The 17,137-nt window shown below is 43.0% G+C and overlaps 3 protein-coding genes across 7 annotated transcripts in view; 2 read left to right on the plus strand and 1 right to left on the minus strand.

Moving 5' to 3' along the window:
- Window positions 1–2,668, plus strand: part of LOC106565423 (lysine-specific demethylase 5B-B) — a 34,742-nt gene extending 32,074 nt beyond the window's left edge. For all 4 annotated transcript variants that reach the window (XM_014132540.3, XM_014132539.3, XM_082959198.1 and 1 more), the window contains 2 exons: window positions 1,335–1,592; window positions 1,781–2,668. In XM_014132540.3, the coding sequence (XP_013988015.1) occupies window positions 1,335–1,592; window positions 1,781–1,915 (393 nt within the window). In that variant the 3' untranslated portion in view covers window positions 1,916–2,668. The remainder of the gene's footprint in view (window positions 1–1,334; window positions 1,593–1,780) is intronic.
- A 746-nt stretch (window positions 2,669–3,414) lies between these two features.
- LOC106565425 (negative elongation factor D) lies at window positions 3,415–8,813 on the plus strand. Of its 2 annotated transcripts, none has more exons than XM_014132543.3 (15): window positions 3,415–3,654; window positions 3,854–3,963; window positions 4,046–4,155; window positions 4,331–4,440; window positions 4,636–4,743; window positions 4,840–4,992; window positions 5,401–5,531; window positions 5,931–6,096; window positions 6,414–6,548; window positions 6,764–6,903; window positions 7,037–7,151; window positions 7,647–7,742; window positions 7,856–7,996; window positions 8,131–8,260; window positions 8,370–8,813. In XM_014132543.3, the coding sequence occupies exons 1-15, from the start codon at window positions 3,598–3,600 to the stop codon at window positions 8,402–8,404; spliced, it is 1,737 nt and encodes a 578-aa protein (XP_013988018.1). In that variant the 5' UTR covers window positions 3,415–3,597; the 3' UTR covers window positions 8,405–8,813. The 2 variants fall into 2 exon arrangements, with proteins under 2 accessions (XP_013988018.1, XP_013988017.1); XM_014132542.3 differs by having other exon boundaries at window positions 3,428–3,654; window positions 3,851–3,963.
- A 1,676-nt stretch (window positions 8,814–10,489) lies between these two features.
- On the minus strand, window positions 10,490–14,342 carry LOC106565426 (cathepsin Z). Its single transcript, XM_014132544.3, has 6 exons — window positions 14,035–14,342; window positions 12,962–13,125; window positions 12,176–12,355; window positions 11,879–12,029; window positions 11,343–11,508; window positions 10,490–11,103 (listed from the first exon to the last, which is right to left on the minus strand). Exons 1-6 carry the CDS (start codon window positions 14,145–14,147, stop codon window positions 10,978–10,980), a joined length of 900 nt encoding a protein of 299 aa, XP_013988019.1. The 5' UTR covers window positions 14,148–14,342; the 3' UTR covers window positions 10,490–10,977.
- Window positions 14,343–17,137: the final 2,795 nt, after the last annotated feature.

A 17,137-nucleotide genomic window follows, 5' to 3' on the forward strand; every position in this document is an offset into this window, starting at 1 on the left:
TCAGGTTTAGAAGATGTGACTGCTAAATGCGAACTCCCGCTCGTATCACTTGGTTAGCATAGCTAGCATACAGAAATCGTTGATGGTAGTCATTTTTAACTGTAATGCAGTTGATTTGGTAACGATGATGCATACAAGCATTACACTCCGATTTTTTTTTTTTTTTTTTTTTTTTATGTCAACATCGTGTGAAATACACATATAAAGAATAGCCGAAATGTGGACAAATTTTGCTAGGGTGCAATAGAGCCCCACAGTGGAGGTGTCCATAATACCCATAAAAGCTAGCGGTCAAACAGAAAAATGGTTCCAAAAGTATTTCCCATAGGGAATTTTAGAAACACTTAAAATAAGAGCTGTGTTTCGTGTAGGCTTAGCCTGGTGTGACATTTTGATAACCATGTAAATCTCTCAGACAAGATGACTTATCAAAACTATACACGGTTATCAAAACATCACACCAGGTTAAGCCTACACGAAACAGACCTTATTTTAAGTGTTTCCAAAATCCCCTATGGGAAAAATTAATGGTGGAAAAACGATTAGAACCATTTCCTTGTTGGACCATTAGGTTTTATGGGTATAATGACTCATACTGTGGTACTCTGAGGAGACACGGGATCTTTCTCCCATGGCCCTTTCCCCCACAAGATTCCATGGCAATTCCCTTGTTTTGGTCGAGTTCAATGTTAAATTACTAGAGGGGATATGTCATAAAGTTCCATAACGGGGTGGAAATGGCTGCCATCTTGGTCAGCGAGAAATCCAAAACCAGTGTAATTGGAATGAAGGGCAGTAGAGGCATTGGTAATGCATTTCCTGCTTTTACTTATGCAGGAAAATAAAAGGCATGTGATGGATCAGAAATTGTGTAATGGAATTATAGTAAACAGGTTTTATATAAAGATTTCTGTATAAATAGCCTGTAAAATATAAGTGAATAGAACATAAATGTCTCGGATTTTGTTTTCTTGGAAAGCTGAGTGCTATTATATGATACAATATCAGTACTTGTTGCATTTACAACATGTCTAAATCCTATCAACTGATTTCAGCCAGTGTATGGCTGTGGATTGACTACATTGTTTGAATGGAATGTTGGCATATTGGTGGTTAATTTGGAAACATTTATGGAATTATTCCTCTAAAACTGGCTGGCTAGCTAGATAACACGCATACAGTGCAGATAAATTACTACAGCACTGGCAAATCATGGTTGACCAACTCTCTGACCAACATGGCTGATCTTTGGACCATCATAAGGAGGTTCGTCCATTCTAGTGTTCTAATTCCTAATTATGTGTATGACCTTCATGTGTGGTTACTGTTACCAGAATGGAGTAGCCTGTCCCAAGAAGGAGGCAGTGAACGGAAAGAGGACCAAGCGGCACATGGAGGAGGAGGGCTCCGAGCGCAAGGACAAAGCCAAGAAACCCCGCAAGAAGAAGCCCAAGTTGAACAAGGAGAGGAGCCAGGAAGCCAAGGGGACCTGTTCACCCACCGCCACCCACTCTGACCTCTCCCTGTCGGACTCGGATGAAGACTTCACCCTGTGCGCTGCACCATGGTGCCGAGAGCCAGAGGGGAAACAGGTTAGCATTACACCCCCCTCCACTGCGTAATGTTGTGGGTCATTTCAATGTGCTTTCCCTCCCCTCGTATCAAATTGTTTTAGAGATCAACTAACAGACTTATTGTAGTATATTCAAATTAGTATGATTTGTATAAAGTGCGTATACAGAAGCTGACCAGTGTCTCTTTCCCGCTCTCTTTTTATCAGGTGAATTGGGTCCAGTGTGACGGAAGCTGCCAGCAGTGGTTCCATCAGGTCTGTGTGGGAGTGTCTGCAGAGCAGGCTGAAAAAGAGGACTACATCTGTATCAGCTGCACACAGCCAGACCACACCAGGGAGTGAAGACCAAAAGGAATGGTTTTGAAGTATCATCAGTTTAGTTTAAGTCACAGCTCTGGGTGCATAACCACCCAGTGAACTCCCTTTCTTCGCTGTGCTCTGGTCCCACTGCCTCCTCATTGACCTTCCTGATCTGGCGACAACGGTGCTACTTCCTCCTTGTTCCCAGCCCAGACTGCTTTTCAAAGCTATTGAGGCTCTTCCATCACCATTTTGTTATAGTGGCTGGCTTTACAGCCAATCAATTTCATCTTTCCAATCAATGACATGATGCAGATTGTACTGCATGAGGTTCCAACTGTCTACAAAGGAGAATAAAGTGGAGGAAACAAGACTTTTTCACTTGACTGACTTGCATGTGTAACAAGACAACAACAGGGATTTTTCAACCAAAATAAGTCAATTGGATAACATTTTTGGAACCCAGTTTTTGTACATGCATCTGAAATGTGAACCATTTTCTTCTTCTCATGTAGAGCTAATATTATTTATCTGAGCAAATACTGAACTGCTAATTAATAGGAGTTCAGTTTTCGTCTGAGCTATGTTTGTGCTTAGAAATGGTTCTATACTAGAACCTATAGAATGCCCTCCTAGGCTGTAGGTTGAAAGTGGTGTTTTTGACATGCAACCTAGCTAACATAAGGAACTGTGCGAATTAACTGCCACTGGTATCATTTGACTTTTTTCTCCTTTGGGTAAATATGAATCATATGTTGCAGTTTGCCTAAGGAATAAAATAATTTTTTCTCACAAGTGTATGTTGTCCTTTATTTTTGGAAGCTATCCAAACTCTTAACTCAGAGTAAGTAGGCATCTAATACCTGTCTCTCTTGTGGACATGAATGATATATAATTATAGAAAGCATAATGGGATTATAATGGTTGAGAATTAATAGAATAATCCATAGTGGTGTAAGATATAGATGTACTATTGTAAAGTGGTTGTTCCACTGGATATCATAAGGTGAATGCACCAATTTGTAAATCGCTCTGGATAAGAGCGTCTGCTAAATTACGTAAATGTAATGTACTGTGAGTAGAGGGCTAATCATGATTACTTTCAAGGAAATATTGGATATCTTCCAAAGACTTGAAATAAGCCCTAATATATCAGTTAACATTCAAATAAATGAAAATATTTCAAAATGTATTGTTATTAAGCGCAAGCTATGATGCTGGGCTATTTCGTTCCATATTTGTATCCAAATACTTTCATTCCCAGCATATTTTCTTTAACCACTGCGAGTGAAGACACGACATGTATTTCCCCAATGCTCCATTTTCCACCATTTTGTTTTCTTCTATCGAATCCTAAAACCGGTTAACAAAACTGTTCCATATCGTTCTTGTTTTACTGTTGTTTATCCCCCCCCCCCCCCCCGTCGTGCATCTAGTTAAAGTAGGCGCAGGTATTCCTAATATTTTAGAGGGTAAATCAACAGGAAGTAATACGCATTTGTCATGATTATAGAAACATGCATTTATTCTGCCGAGCCGCAAGGTGGCGTATGTTCTATAGACTTTCAGTTATCCGACGGATTTTTTTCTTCTTTTAAACTAGCCCTTTAGCTAGCTAGCTTAACCAAAGGCAATTGTTTTGTTTTCAAAATTATTAGCGATACTTGCTTTATTATAGCTTGCTGGGTGCTTCATATTGTAAAGCTACTCACCTTCTCGTCATCATGGACGAGGAATATTACGAAAGGAATATTGGCGACTGGGATGGTCCGGATGGCAATGTAAGCATAAGCTTTACAATGTAGCTGGTGAATGAACAATGTTAACCTTACAACAAAATGGTAGCGATCAGGGAGCTAGCTCTACATTGTTGCTGACTTGATTAATTGTTTGACAGACAAATCGCATATGTATATAGTGATCGCTACACTCTTAGGATGTTCCTTCCTTGGCTGAAGTGATGTGACTTCCATCTAGCAGGACGACTATGTTGAAGGGGAGAACGATGGGAAAGTTCAGGAGGACTGCCTACAGAAGTTCTCCAGCAGAGATTACATCATGGAGCCTGCTGTCTTCAACACCCTCAAAACGTAAACCCATTATTGAATTTGTGTGTGTCTAGTAGTGTATGAAGAGTCAAACCATTTCCTGAAGAGACTTCTGTTTCCACAGATATTTCCAGGCTGGTGGCTCCCCTGAACATGTCATCCAGCTCCTGTCAGAGAACTACTCTGCTGTGGCACAGACTGTCAACCTGCTGGCAGAGTGGCTCATCCAGATGGGTAAACAACACTGGACTGAGCTGCAAATGGCACACAATTCCCTATGTAGTAGGCTGTTTGGGACCAAGGCCCGGACTCGTCCACAATCACTGAAAATGTGTTTTGGTTTCTCACACTGTTTGAGAGACAGCCTAAATGACATGTTTCCCCCCCCCCATCTTTCTGTGTATATAAGGTGTAGAGCCAGCTCAGGTGCAGGAGCGGGTAGAGAATCACTTGAAAAGTCTCCTGATCAAGCACTTTGACCCCCAGAAGGCAGACTCCATTTTTACTGTAGAGGGAGAGGTGAGATCTCTGTCGCCAGTGATAGACACACTACTAATGCTTTGGACGTGACCGATAGCTGAAAAGTGATCTCCTGATTTCTTGCTGTTTTGTCCCACTCTTACTGTATTTTTTCACTCTTACTGTTGTTTCCCTCAGAGTATAGTCATAACCCTATAGTATACAGAGTAACCCTGTCCTTCTGTGTTTGTTCAGACTCCTGCTTGGCTGGAACAGATGATCGCCCACACCACCTGGAGAGACCTTTTCTACAAGCTGGCCGAGGCCCACCCTGACTGTCTGATGCTCAACTTCACTGTTAAGGTACTGATGATCACCCAGCAGTTAATAACTGATGTAATTATGGGTCAAACAGTGCCATGTTCCTCCTCTCCTTGCTGACTGTGCGTGTGTCCTCAGCTCATCTCAGATGCGGGCTACCAGGGGGAGATCACCAGTGTGTCGACGGCGTGCCAGCAGCTGGAGGTGTTCTCCAGGGTCCTGAGGACCTCTCTGGCCACGCTGCTGGATGGAGGAGAGGACAACCTAGAGAAGAACCTGCCAGAATTTGCTGTGAGTCTCACCCAGCCACATGCAGATTTTGGCCCTGTAGAGAAGGAGTGCTGATCTAGGATCAGGTCCCCCTGTCCAAATAATTATATTCATTAGGTTGTAAAAAGGCAATACTGATTATAGATCAGCACTCCTACACTGAGTCGCTTTATGAATAGCGGCACTGGTGTTCCCAAGAAAAGATCTAGGCCTATCTGTCATTCTCACTCAGAACAAATCCTTGGTTTGATGGTTTTGAAAACGGGATGTATTTGAAAACGATACTACAATCAATATTGCTCTATGTAATATGGAATTTCACAGGCGTGGGTAACACCACATGATGTTACAGGCTACCTCTCTTTTGGCATGAGTGTCTCTGTTGGTTTGGAGCTAAACTGTTCTCTCCACCTTTTCTGCATTCCACAGAAGATGGTGTGTCACGGGGAGCACACATACCTGTTTGCCCAGGCCATGATGTCCATCATGTCTCAGGAGGAGCAGGGGGGGTCGGCCATGCGCAGGATCGGCCAGGAAGTACAGAAGTCTGCACATCAGAGGTATCCTGTCCTCTACATTATTTTGCCAGCATTCACTTAGGCTCTTGGCTCTTATAAACAGCAAAGGCCATTGACAAATGTCATCTATCTTGGCAGCATTTTTCCAGAATTCCATACTGATTAGAGGAAATTTATATTATTTAATTGAATTGATTCCTGTGTTTTTTGTAAAATTATTTTATTATTATTTGTAAAATCCAGTGTTACAATAAACATTGAGTGAGCAGCTTTGTGGAACAGTCTAATGAAATGATGGTCTCACCTATCACACTCTCAACTGAATGGGATTGTAACGTTGGATGGTAACTCATTTTATTACAGGCTATATGTTCCTCCGGGAACAAAGCAGTTGAAGTACGTAAGTTAATTTGAGTGTTTTACTGTTCCTTGTAATGTCAGGGGCCACGATGCCAGTCAGATCACTCTGGCATTGGGCACAGCAGCAGCCTACCCTCGAGCCTGCCAGGCCCTGGGCGCAATGCTGTCCAAAGGTGCACTCAACCCTGCCGACATCACTGTGCTCTTCAAGATGTTCAGCAGCATGGACCCGCCTCCCGTAGAGCTGGTTAGTGTGGAGCATCCAGCCACTTTATAACCTCTAACCTCGGTTGCACCCTATTCCCTACATAGTGCAGTACTTTTGATCATAAGTGGTGCACTACATATGGAATAAGTTGCTATTCTCCAAGTTCGATGGAGGGATATTTTCAACGGCCTTGCATGTTGGACGTGACAATAAACAATATGAGTTAGCAAGATGGCACCATCAGATCTGGAACCAGGCTAGCCTTAGCAGGATGCTAAACCTGAGAATTACTTGTCTTTCAGCTGATGATGTTGCCTTTTGAGATAGTGGGTGAAGTATTTCTGTTGTCTCTTCAGATCCGAGTACCTGCGTTCCTCGACCTGTTCATGCAGTCGCTGTTCAAGCCGGGCTCAAAGATCAACCAGGACCATAAACACAAATACATTCACATCCTGGCCTATGCTGCCAGTGTGGTTGAAACATGGAAAAAGGTACCAGAAACAAAAACATCCTTGACATAAATCCCTCATACTAGCAAGTTTATCAGATTTTTCTGTCGTTGCTCATACTTATGTGCAAAATTTGAAATGTTTTTTTTTTCCTGGTATGTGAGAATATTTTATTCAATGATGCATGTTTTTTTTCATTTTTTTTTTCATGTAAAAACAATCCAGATAACAGTGTCTTTCTTCTCGTCCATCCACAGAACAAGCGAGTGAACATCAACAAGGACGAGCTCAAATCCACCTCCAAGGCCATTGAGACGGTCCATAACCTGTGTTGCAATGAGAATAAAGGCGCCACAGAACTGGTGGCTGAGCTCAGCACCCTGTACCAGTGCATCCGGTGAGCCCAGCAGCCAACCTAATGAGCCCATTGGTCTCCTGTATGTAGCTAACAGGATTCCAATAATGTAATTGGTTACCACTGTCGATTGAGACTTCCTTTGGGTGACCATTGTCGCTATGTCCATTTCCAGGTTCCCAGTTGTTGCCATGGGGGTACTGAAGTGGGTTGATTGGACGGTCTCTGAGCCCCGCTATTTCCAGCTCCAGACAGACCACACCCCTGTCCACCTAGCACTTTTGGACGAGGTAGGGGTTTGTGCTTTTCCTCTGGTTGAGGGAGGATGTTTTTGTTGTGGTATTATGGAAGACTCACAGTACCTATAATAGATGAGTCCCTAATGGCAACCTATTACCTATATAGTGCACTACCATTGCCCTATGTGTCTGGTCGAAAATAGTGCACGACATAGTGAATAGGGTGCCATTTGGGATGCAGACACAAATTGTGCCTTTAACTGTCATTCTTGGAATTATTTTGGTGGTTAAAGACTAGGGCCAGGTTTTTAATCCAATCACCGCTTTTTAGCTATGCATCATTTTAAAGGCAATGTTACCGCAGTTGCGGAGGTCGCGTTCAAAGGAAACGCTGCAGATGTCGCTCAATCGGAAATGACCTTTTAAACGTCAACCGCACTACAACATGGATCTTCTGCGGTCCGGATTGAATCCTGGCCTTGGACTGATCCGCAATCCGGTGTTAAGGACAGAGAGTAATGAGAACATCATGTTTTTATTTCCCAGATCAGCACCTGTCACCAGCTTCTGCACCCACAGGTCCTCCAGCTACTGATCAAGCTCTTTGAGACCGAACACTCCCAGCTCGATGTCATGGAGCAGGTGTGTGTGTTTTGGGTTTGTTCGTAGGCTTAATCTGGACCCATGCAACTGTCCGATAGACTTTCAGTGGATGACTTCTTAGCAGACTGTATGAGTGTTGTTGTCCCTGTCAGATGGAGCTGAAGAAGACCCTGTTGGACCGTATGGTCCACCTGCTGAGTCGAGGCTACGTGCTGCCTGTGGTCGGATACATCCGCAAGTGCCTGGAGAAGCTCAACACAGACATCTCTCTCATTCGCTACTTTGTAACGGAGGTAAGGCACACTTTGAGCCAGAAACTGTCACTGAGGTCCCATTTTAAAGAGAATGGTCTGTCGGTCCAACATAGTTGCGCTGGAGGTAATGGTAGTGGAATTGAAAATATACATTTTTATTTTTGCCCTGTCAGGTGTTGGATGTGATTGCCCCTCCGTACACGTCAGACTTTGTCCAGCTGTTCCTGCCCATCCTGGAGAACGACAGCATCGCTGGCACAATACGCACAGAGGGAGAACACGATCCTGTTGCTGAGTTTATAGGTCAGTCTCTTATACCATGTTTTTCATGGCCCAAAACTATCTACATATTGATTTATATGACTAAATATTTTCATTTTGCCCAACTTGAAATATCTTTCTGCTGTTTCAGCTCACTGCAAATCCAACTTCATCATGATGAACTGAGAATGACGCTGGATGAGGATGTAGTGGGAATACCAGGGAGGGGCAGAAGGCGTGACCTCGGTTATGAGCCAATCATACCTTGACGTGTTCTGCTGTGGACTGGTGGACGAGGAATAGAACAATTGAGGCAGACCGTTTGCATATAGACTGACCTGCGATTTTGCGTTCTCTTCAAATGTGGCGTAAACATATGACTTTGACAATTAAAAGGATGTAGTAGTGTATCATTGCTTATCGCAGTTAATAAGGGTCTGGAGGATCACTTTTTACAGTGCAGCTCCATCATTGGTTTCACTGTCGTTTCCATTGGTATGTTTCAATGTCCATTTTCTGTTGCATTGTCTTTTGATTTTTATAAATGTTAAAATATGACTGACTGCTCAAAAGAAAATGTTAATTCCCTTTTCAATTTGACAAGAATCTTGGTTTTATTTGTTTTTTTCGCACCTAGCAACAGTTAATTGTACAGGGGTAAGTGTAGCTCACCGGTATTTATACGACATGACAATGAGTTACAATCATCCACCATGCTGCATCATTTCCTTTGAGGTGGTTCAAAACAAGTTTCCATCTGGCCTGGATTCAAACACACTAGTGCCAGAAATTGTGCAGAGATCACATGTGAAAAACACCATGGATGAACACTACTTTTTAAAAGGTAATTTATGCTAAAGTGCATTAAGATGTATGGAGCGATTTCAGTGCCAACATATTGTATTTGGATATTGATTTACATTTAATGCCAATTCATGAGGGAGAGTCACAAAAACCATTTGGCCCCCATAAGAATACAGTAGGATAGCTTTTTCAATCCCTAATTGCTCTTGTGACTGACTGGGTTTCAACCAGGTCTCCTGCATGTCAAGACTAAGCCCACACCTATGGGTTTCAGCTAACAAGTCTCAAGCAAGGTTACTCATTAAGAGTGTGGTTCGTCGAACCACCTCACATTACACCCCCCTTTGACCTCAGGCACGGCACCAATATAACTGACTGGGATTTTAATCAGGCCTTCTGCACAACACTATGGCAAACAGCAGAAGGATCAATGCATGTGATGAGCAACCTTGCCTGAGACCTGAAGCCCTCAGTTTAATTGGCGTTTTTACTCAGGTCTCCTGTGTGCCAGACAATGCAACTGTTCAGGTCTCCGACCATTTCTTAGATTGACCTCTGAAGAAACCCAAGTCGCATGACCAATGCTTAGGCTAAACCCAGTCAGTTACCTTTGCCGTAGATTTGAAACTAACACTTCGTCGGGTCTCAGGCAAGGTTGTCACAAAACCACGCTCTTTTGACGACTAACGTTGGAGCTTGAAGACTTGTTTTGCAGGTGGGTATGTCAAACTCAGTCTAAAGTGTCGCCCCTTGCGCAATTAAAGAAGCTGAATCAGCGTGAAGTAAAACTCGCTAAGCAGGCAGCGTGATGTCCTTTACAATGGTGCCACTGGACTCATCTACAGTTGCACTGGTTCAACCACTGGGGGTCACTGTGGAGTGACTTGAGGATGAATGTAGCAGATGTGGATCTGTGAAACTCACTCAGCCTAAAATGTCACCCCTTAATTGAAGAATGCCACTTTCAATAGCACAGTGGGTTACAATACTTCAGGAGGGTGGTCATGTGTTTGTGAAGCAGATGTCCTGAGTTAGTCTCTGTATAAGTTGAATCTGTCCTTTAAATTAACTTGTCCCGATAGCCCACTTAGATAAAGCCTAACAGTGTCGTGACATGCAGGAGACCTGGTTCGAACCCAGTCAGTCGCAACGTTAAAGAGGGAGTCGAAAGGCTATCCAACTACTCTTATGGAGGCCAAATTACAGTTGACACCCCCTTCTGACGTAACCTGTGATCAGAGGGAACCAGAACACAGCCATGGTCGAGAGTCTTAGCTTTCAAGACTGGGGTCAATGGCCTGAACGGTTCAAACTCATAAGAAAATAAAACCAACATGACAGTTTCAGAAACTGCCAGAAGGGTCTTTTTTTGTTCCAGGATGTCTCTGGTTTTGAATCTAAAATGAATGCAATAGCTTCCATATTGAAACTCAAATGTAATTACATTTTAAAAACAAGAGACCCAGCTTAAATATGAAATACAAGTTATATTTTTGAAGTCAATGATTCACCTTGTACATTCAAAACATAGAAATGTAAATAAAATCTGTTAGCACTGAAATCACACGAGTCAGTGCCTTACTGATACAATCCTTCAGTTAATTATCATAGAACAAAAGACATGTGGCATCAGAATTGATGAAGGCTACCACTGCAAACATTGACAGCATCAATTTGTTTTCTTACTGGCATTTATCTTTGGCTAATTGTGCACCTAATATTATGGGCATCTGCAGTCGTACTTGTTCCCAAGGCAAAGCACATAATGTCTTGTTCTGCCACATTAACAATAAAATGTAAAAATAAAAGCTAAGAACTGAATGTATTCCTTTCCTGATTTTACAGTAGGACAGTGTTAAAATGTGGATGTACCCTGAGATTGTCATAGAAAACTGTAGATATGCATAGAATAGACAGCATTGTGTTTAAAACTGGTTGGCTCCACTGCCTGTGGTTTACATGTAGGTCTTGGGAACGATGGGATCTCCATACATGCAGTCTTCCTCCAGGGCCAGGTTGTACTGACTGCCACTTCCTCCCTTGTAGGCGCTGGTCACGATCCTCAACCAGCCCTTCTCTCCCTGGCAAGAAAATAGAAACTTCCTCAATCTGTTGAGTCAGCTAGATAAATATGCTTGATGGTATATGAGCAACAGAAAAGTTAAGTTAACTACAGGAAAAGCTATAGGCTAGGTTTGTTGCCGCATCTTGATCGCAATGCAATTCTGTAGCAGAACAGGATTCTCTGCTGCAGTTTCCATAGGAGACCACTACAGACAGATATAATATGGCATGCATGGTGTTCATTTAAGAAGCTTACCCAGGGCTCTCCCCAGGAGTTGCGGACGATCCAGAATTCCACACCATTCTCATCCAGGCCCCAGCCAGCAACGGACACAATGTGGTTGATGTTGGGCTCCTCTATATACTCAGAGTACAGGCCTCCTGTGTAGGCATCCAACTTCTCTGTCGCCATGATCCCACAGCTACCAAGGACAAAAAAATGAAAAATGATAGTGTCACTAACTAAATACAGACGCCATGTTTGTGTACGTTTTGAGGGGCGGGAAGGGAAAGAGAACACTTGGACAGAGTTGCATGACTGCAGTGAGCCAATGAACATTAAGCGGCAACTCCATACAGACAAGCAAAATGAATTGCTCATTCACTAACTTCCTAAGTCATAGTGCTGCTATGGGGTCACTTTGCCAATGTCTGACGTGAAACAAACTGACACTGAGGTAGGTGCCCGTTTGACTGATTTGGCTCTACTTCTCATGCAAATCCATACACCGTCACAACAGGAGGAGCGCATAAGAGAAACAGTCATCACGTTGACCAAGTCCAGTTCCTAACCTGATCGGTCCGCCAGCGTATATCTCAGCCATCATCTTCTCCCTCCCACTGACAGGGCCGAAGTCTCCGACTTTCCACAGGGTGTAGTTCTGGATGACGTTGCAGACACCGAATGTGGTGCAGGTTCCACACTGGTTGAACAGTTTGCACGCTGTAAGACAATATGGAGAACATGTTAAAATAGGAGAAATGGCAAATGAACCACAATCTTAATTTTGTGATCAAGTCTATAATGGGAAAGACTTAAACCAAGTGAAGTGACTGTTCAGCTAGGGAGTTAAAATCTTGAGGCCTTACTCTGATCCTTGGCCTGGTAGTTGTTGCAGGTCTCGTCAGGGATGCCATGTTTGTTGGCATACTCCCACACCCCACTGTGATCACCTCCATGACAGGAGCCAGCCTCACCACAGTCCACCACATTCTGGACTGACAGATAGGCAGAGGGCCAGGCTCCCTTCCGCTTGATGTTTATGCGATCTGGCAAAAGGGGCACACCAACAACCAGTCCATTAATTCAGTACTTGTTCCAGAATCTGCTCATAAATGTTGAAAATTCAAACTTAGTAAGGACAAGTCTAGGATTCTGAAGTCATTGTATTATTATGATAAAGGACTACTTGTATGAGCAGAGGAGGAAATTGCCTTTGCATTTTAAAAACAGATTTACCAGAAACCCAAATGACAGGAAACCATGAAGCTATAACTGCCCAGTCAGGTGTTGCCACAAACTTCCCTGCCAGCCCCCCCCTCCCCCTCCCAAATGAGTCAGATGTGTTAAATGCCTGACAGGCATTAATGTTTGAACAATTGCAATGTTTATTACACTTACGTTATAAAATCTAGTTTAAGTGACTTTAGATTGGTAAACCATCTTTATGACAGTCATCTTGAAGGGCAATTACCAAACTTTGCAACACTGTACATACAGAGAATCAAAAGTTTCTAGACATCCATAGCCAAATAGAATTTTACAGTCTGATCTTCATCCTGTCCATTTGTACCATATAAACTGTATGCCCTGTTCATTTCTATGAACTGTACAAATTAGATGACAGCAGAAAGGCGAGACGGAGGTTAGGCTACCTGCCATGGCGCTGGTGCTGCCGTGTGCCCAGCAAGAGCCACAGTACTGGGGGATGTGCTGGTTGCGGGTAGTGCTGACGTAGTTGGTGCCGTTGATGTTCCTCCAGTCCCAGGCCTTGGGGAGCTCATTGAGTTCAAGGAACTCATAGGGTCGGGGCATCGTCCTGATGAAAGACATGACATCAGGGTACAAGGTGCTCTAGATATTCTTTTTTAGGGGGGGGGGGGGGGGGGTCTGTAGTGACCCCTCAAGCACTGATACAGTGCCTTAAAACCGCTGCACTCGGGAGGCCCTAGATAGAATTCTAAATACAGAGCGGCTCAAACAAACTCTGCAAGCATGAAGGATCTAAGCACTCATAAGGTCCCATGCAAAACCTGACCAGATTGAGCTTGGCAGAGCTGCGTCTCCAAGCACATGTATTATTTCAAAACTCAACTACCCCTGAATGGGCCATGTATGTTTCTGGAGACATGGGGATGATAAACTTTAAACAACAGGTCACAAACTCTGCCCATACTACGGCCATCTCCTTCTAACCACAGACAAGTCAAAAATCTTGTCTCCTTCAGCTTTGATTGCGTTCAAACTTCAGATAATCAGTCTATTACAGAAGGCACATCATGGCTAAGTCTTAAAAAGGGGAGTAACTTATCAACATTTGAGCCATTAAACCGGTTGTAATATGTACAACAAACTCGCTCAGTGGCTGACTAATATCAATGGAGTGCAGAAGATGCAGGCAAAGCACGCATGAACAAGTCAAAAACAAAAAAGACAATTGAAACCACTAGAGGCAAAAATAAGCATGCGCTTGCTGGTCGCCCTACTTCCCATATGAAATGGCTATGATTATATGAAATAAATCAAAAAGTACACTACAAAGAAAAAAAAAAAAAAGCGGTCTTGCGCAAATACAAATAACTGACTTTTCCCTCTTTCCTCCACGGCTGTTTCAACAATCTAAGTCACTACAACAATCATGTTGCAACAACTAACTACTATTGATAGCTCAAGAGCAATCACTAGACATATCAGATTTGGTGATGGAAGACATCACGGCTAAAGTTACCTGAATCCATTGTTCTTGTTCAGCTCGGGTCTATAGCATGGCTGCTTCTCGTTAAAGTAGCGTCCAGCAAAGACACCCGACACCATAAACACGAATAACAGCGACCGAGCCATGTTGAAAAATATTTGTCATATGACTTCTCAGAAACTCGGTGAGATTTTATACTGTTTCACCACGAGGGTCAACGTGAACAAGGCGTAAACGCGGCGCAGAATCGAAGAGTTTTGTGTCATAAGGACTTTACTTCCCTGCCATTGATTACTGGTTTTACAGACAGCACGAGATGGTTTATAGATCAGTGCTAACTGCAGTTCGACCTAAGTGAACAACCTAGGTCCCGTGATTAGTGACTCATTACAGTACACTACACACGTAGGAACAGCTGAATTGATTTTGTTTTACAAACATTGCACCTTCTAATTAATGAACCAACCAAACACTGCCCTTGGCTTTAATCAAAATCTTTTCAAAAAGTTACATTTTGGGTGGGGGGGTAATATTGCCAAATGAACAGAACCTGCACTTGCAACATCCAGAAAGTGATACATTGGTATGTTACAATTTGAGGTTACAATTTAAGGCTTGCCAAAATATAACATTACCATTTTACAGGCTTGCAAACATGTTTCATTGCAAGTTTCATTCAAGAGAGCTATTGATACAATGTTAACATTTTTACAGGCTTGCCTGCATCAATGTGGCCAGCGATCTAAGGCACTGCATCTCAGTGCTGGAGGTGTCACAACAGACCCTGGTCCGATTCCAGGCTGTATCACAACGTGCGCACAATTGGCCCAGCGTCGTCCGGGTTAGGGTTTGCCGGTGTAGGCCGTCATTGTAAATAAGAATTTGTTCTTAGCTGACTTGCCTAGTTAAATAAAGGTTAAATAAATAATAATAATAACCTGTGGCATTCAAACGTTGCTCCATGCAAATGATCCGTGGTGGAAAAAGTACCCAATTGTCTTACTTCAGTAAAAGTCATGATACTTTAATAGAAAATTGCTCAGGTAAAAGTAAAAGTAACCCAGTAAAATACTACTAGAGTAAAAGTCTCCCAAGTATTTGGTTTTAAATATACTTAAGTATCAAAAGTAAAAATTATTTCAAATACATTACATAAAGTAAACCAGACTGCACCATTTTTTTGTTTTTTAGCCAGGGGCATACTCCAACACTCAGACATAATTTACAAACAAAGCATGTGTGTTTAGTGAGTCTACCAGATCAGAGGCAATAGGGAAGACCAGGGATGTTCTCTTGATAAGTGCATGAATTGGACCAATTTCCTGTCCTGCTAAGCATTCAAAATGTAATGAGTACTTTTGGGTGTCAGGGAAAATGCATGGAGTAAAAAGTAGATTAATATCTTTCATGTAGTGAAGTAAAAGTTGTCATAAATATAAATAGTAAAGTACAGATACCCCCAAAACGACTTAAGTAGTACTTTAAAATATTTCTACTTAAGAACTTTACACCGCTGCAAATGATAAGGCGCATTCCTTTGTCTAGGCATTGCTGACAGATCTCACAACACTTGGATAGGTTTTACATATCAGCTAAACACAATACAGCAATCTGTCAAGTCGATGACAGTCAATGTGCCAGGCAACCATTGGATGATGCCTTCAACAACTGAGCAGTGGAACACGACCACAGCTTGCTTGCTACTTATAAAAGTATTCCACATTACCAGGCAAGGTTGTCAACTTCTGTATTTCATGCAGTTATAATTTTACAAGGGATATGACAAAGCATATAAGATTGCTCAATGTTTAATTCCAAGAAAAGCAGAAGACAAATTTCCATCTCACGTGGATTAATAAATTTATAGATCCCCTTCAGCACCCAGCTGTGCCCTGGACACCACATGTGAATTGATCGCCCCCCATCTATCTTCAGAATTCGTACTGTTAGGTGACCTAAACTGGGACATGCTTAACACCCCGGCCGTCCTACAATCTAAGCTAGATGCCTTCAATCTCACACAAATTATCAAGGAACCTACCAGGTACAACCCTAAATCCGTAACCATGGGCACCCTCTTAGATATTATCCTGACCAACTTGCCCTCTAAATACACCTCTGCTGTCTTCAACCAGGATCTCAGCGATCACTGCCTCATTGCCTGCGTATGTAAGGGGTCCGCGGTCAAACGACCACCCCTCATCACTGTCAAAAGCTTCCTAAAACACTTCAGCGAGCAGGCCTTTCTAATCGACCTGGCCCGGGTATCCTGGAAGGATATTGACCCCCCCCCCCCCCCCCCCCCCGATATGCAACTTTTCAGGGAAGTCAGGAACCAATATACTCAGTCAGTTAGGAAAGCTAAGGCTGGCTTTTTCAATCAGAAATTTGCTTCCTGTAGCACTAATTCCACTGTAAAGTCCATGGAGAATAAGAGCACCTCCTCCCAGCTGCCCACTGCACTGAGGATAGGAAACACTGTCACCAAATAAATCTATGGTAATCGATAATTTCAATAAGCATTTTTCTACGGCTGGCCATGCTTGCCACCTGGCTACCCCTAACCCTGCCAACATCTCAGCAACCCCCTGCAGCAACTTGCCCAAGGCCCCCCCGCTTCTCCTTCACCCAAATCCAGACAGCTGATGTTCTGAAAGAGCTGCAAAATCTGGATCCCTACAAAACAGCTGGGCTAGACAATCTGGACACTCTCTAAAATTATCCGCTGAAATTGTTGCAACCCCTATTACTAGCCTATTCAACCTCTCTTTCGTATTGTCTGAGATCCCCAAAGATTAGAAAGCTGCCACGGTCATCCCCCCTCTTCAAAGTGGGAGACACTCTAGATCCAAACTGTTGTAGACCTATAGCCATCCTTCCCTGCCTTTCTAAAATCTTTGAAAGCCAAGTTAACAAACAGATCACCGACCATTTCGAATCCCACCGTACCTTCTCCACTATGCAATCTGGTTTCCGAGCTGGTCATGGGTGCACCTCAGCCACGCTCAAGGTCCTAAACGCTATCATAACCACCATCGATAAAAGACAGTACTGTGCAGCCGTCTTCATCGACCTGACCAAGGCTTTCGACTCTGTCAATCACCGCATTCTTATCGGCAGACTCAATAGCCTTGGC

This window comes from Salmo salar, chromosome 12, assembly GCF_965601325.2.
Source record: "Salmo salar chromosome 12, fSalSal1, whole genome shotgun sequence".
NCBI classification, from domain to species: Eukaryota; Metazoa; Chordata; class Actinopteri; order Salmoniformes; family Salmonidae; genus Salmo; species Salmo salar.

Coding starts and splice junctions, on each gene's coding strand:
- LOC106565425 (XM_014132542.3), top strand. CDS start 3,598: ATGGACGAGGAATATTACGAAAGGAATATTGGCGACTGGGATGGTCCG. Junction 3,964..4,045: donor GTCTTCAACACCCTCAAAAC/GTAAACCCATTA, acceptor CTGTTTCCACAG/ATATTTCCAGGCTGGTGGCT. Junction 7,997..8,130: donor TTCGCTACTTTGTAACGGAG/GTAAGGCACACT, acceptor TTGCCCTGTCAG/GTGTTGGATGTGATTGCCCC.
- LOC106565426 (XM_014132544.3), bottom strand. CDS start 14,147: ATGGCTCGGTCGCTGTTATTCGTGTTTATGGTGTCGGGTGTCTTTGCT. Junction 13,126..14,034: donor AACAAGAACAATGGATTCAG/GTAACTTTAGCC, acceptor GTCTTTCATCAG/GACGATGCCCCGACCCTATG. Junction 11,104..11,342: donor ACTCCTGGGGAGAGCCCTGG/GTAAGCTTCTTA, acceptor TTTTCTTGCCAG/GGAGAGAAGGGCTGGTTGAG.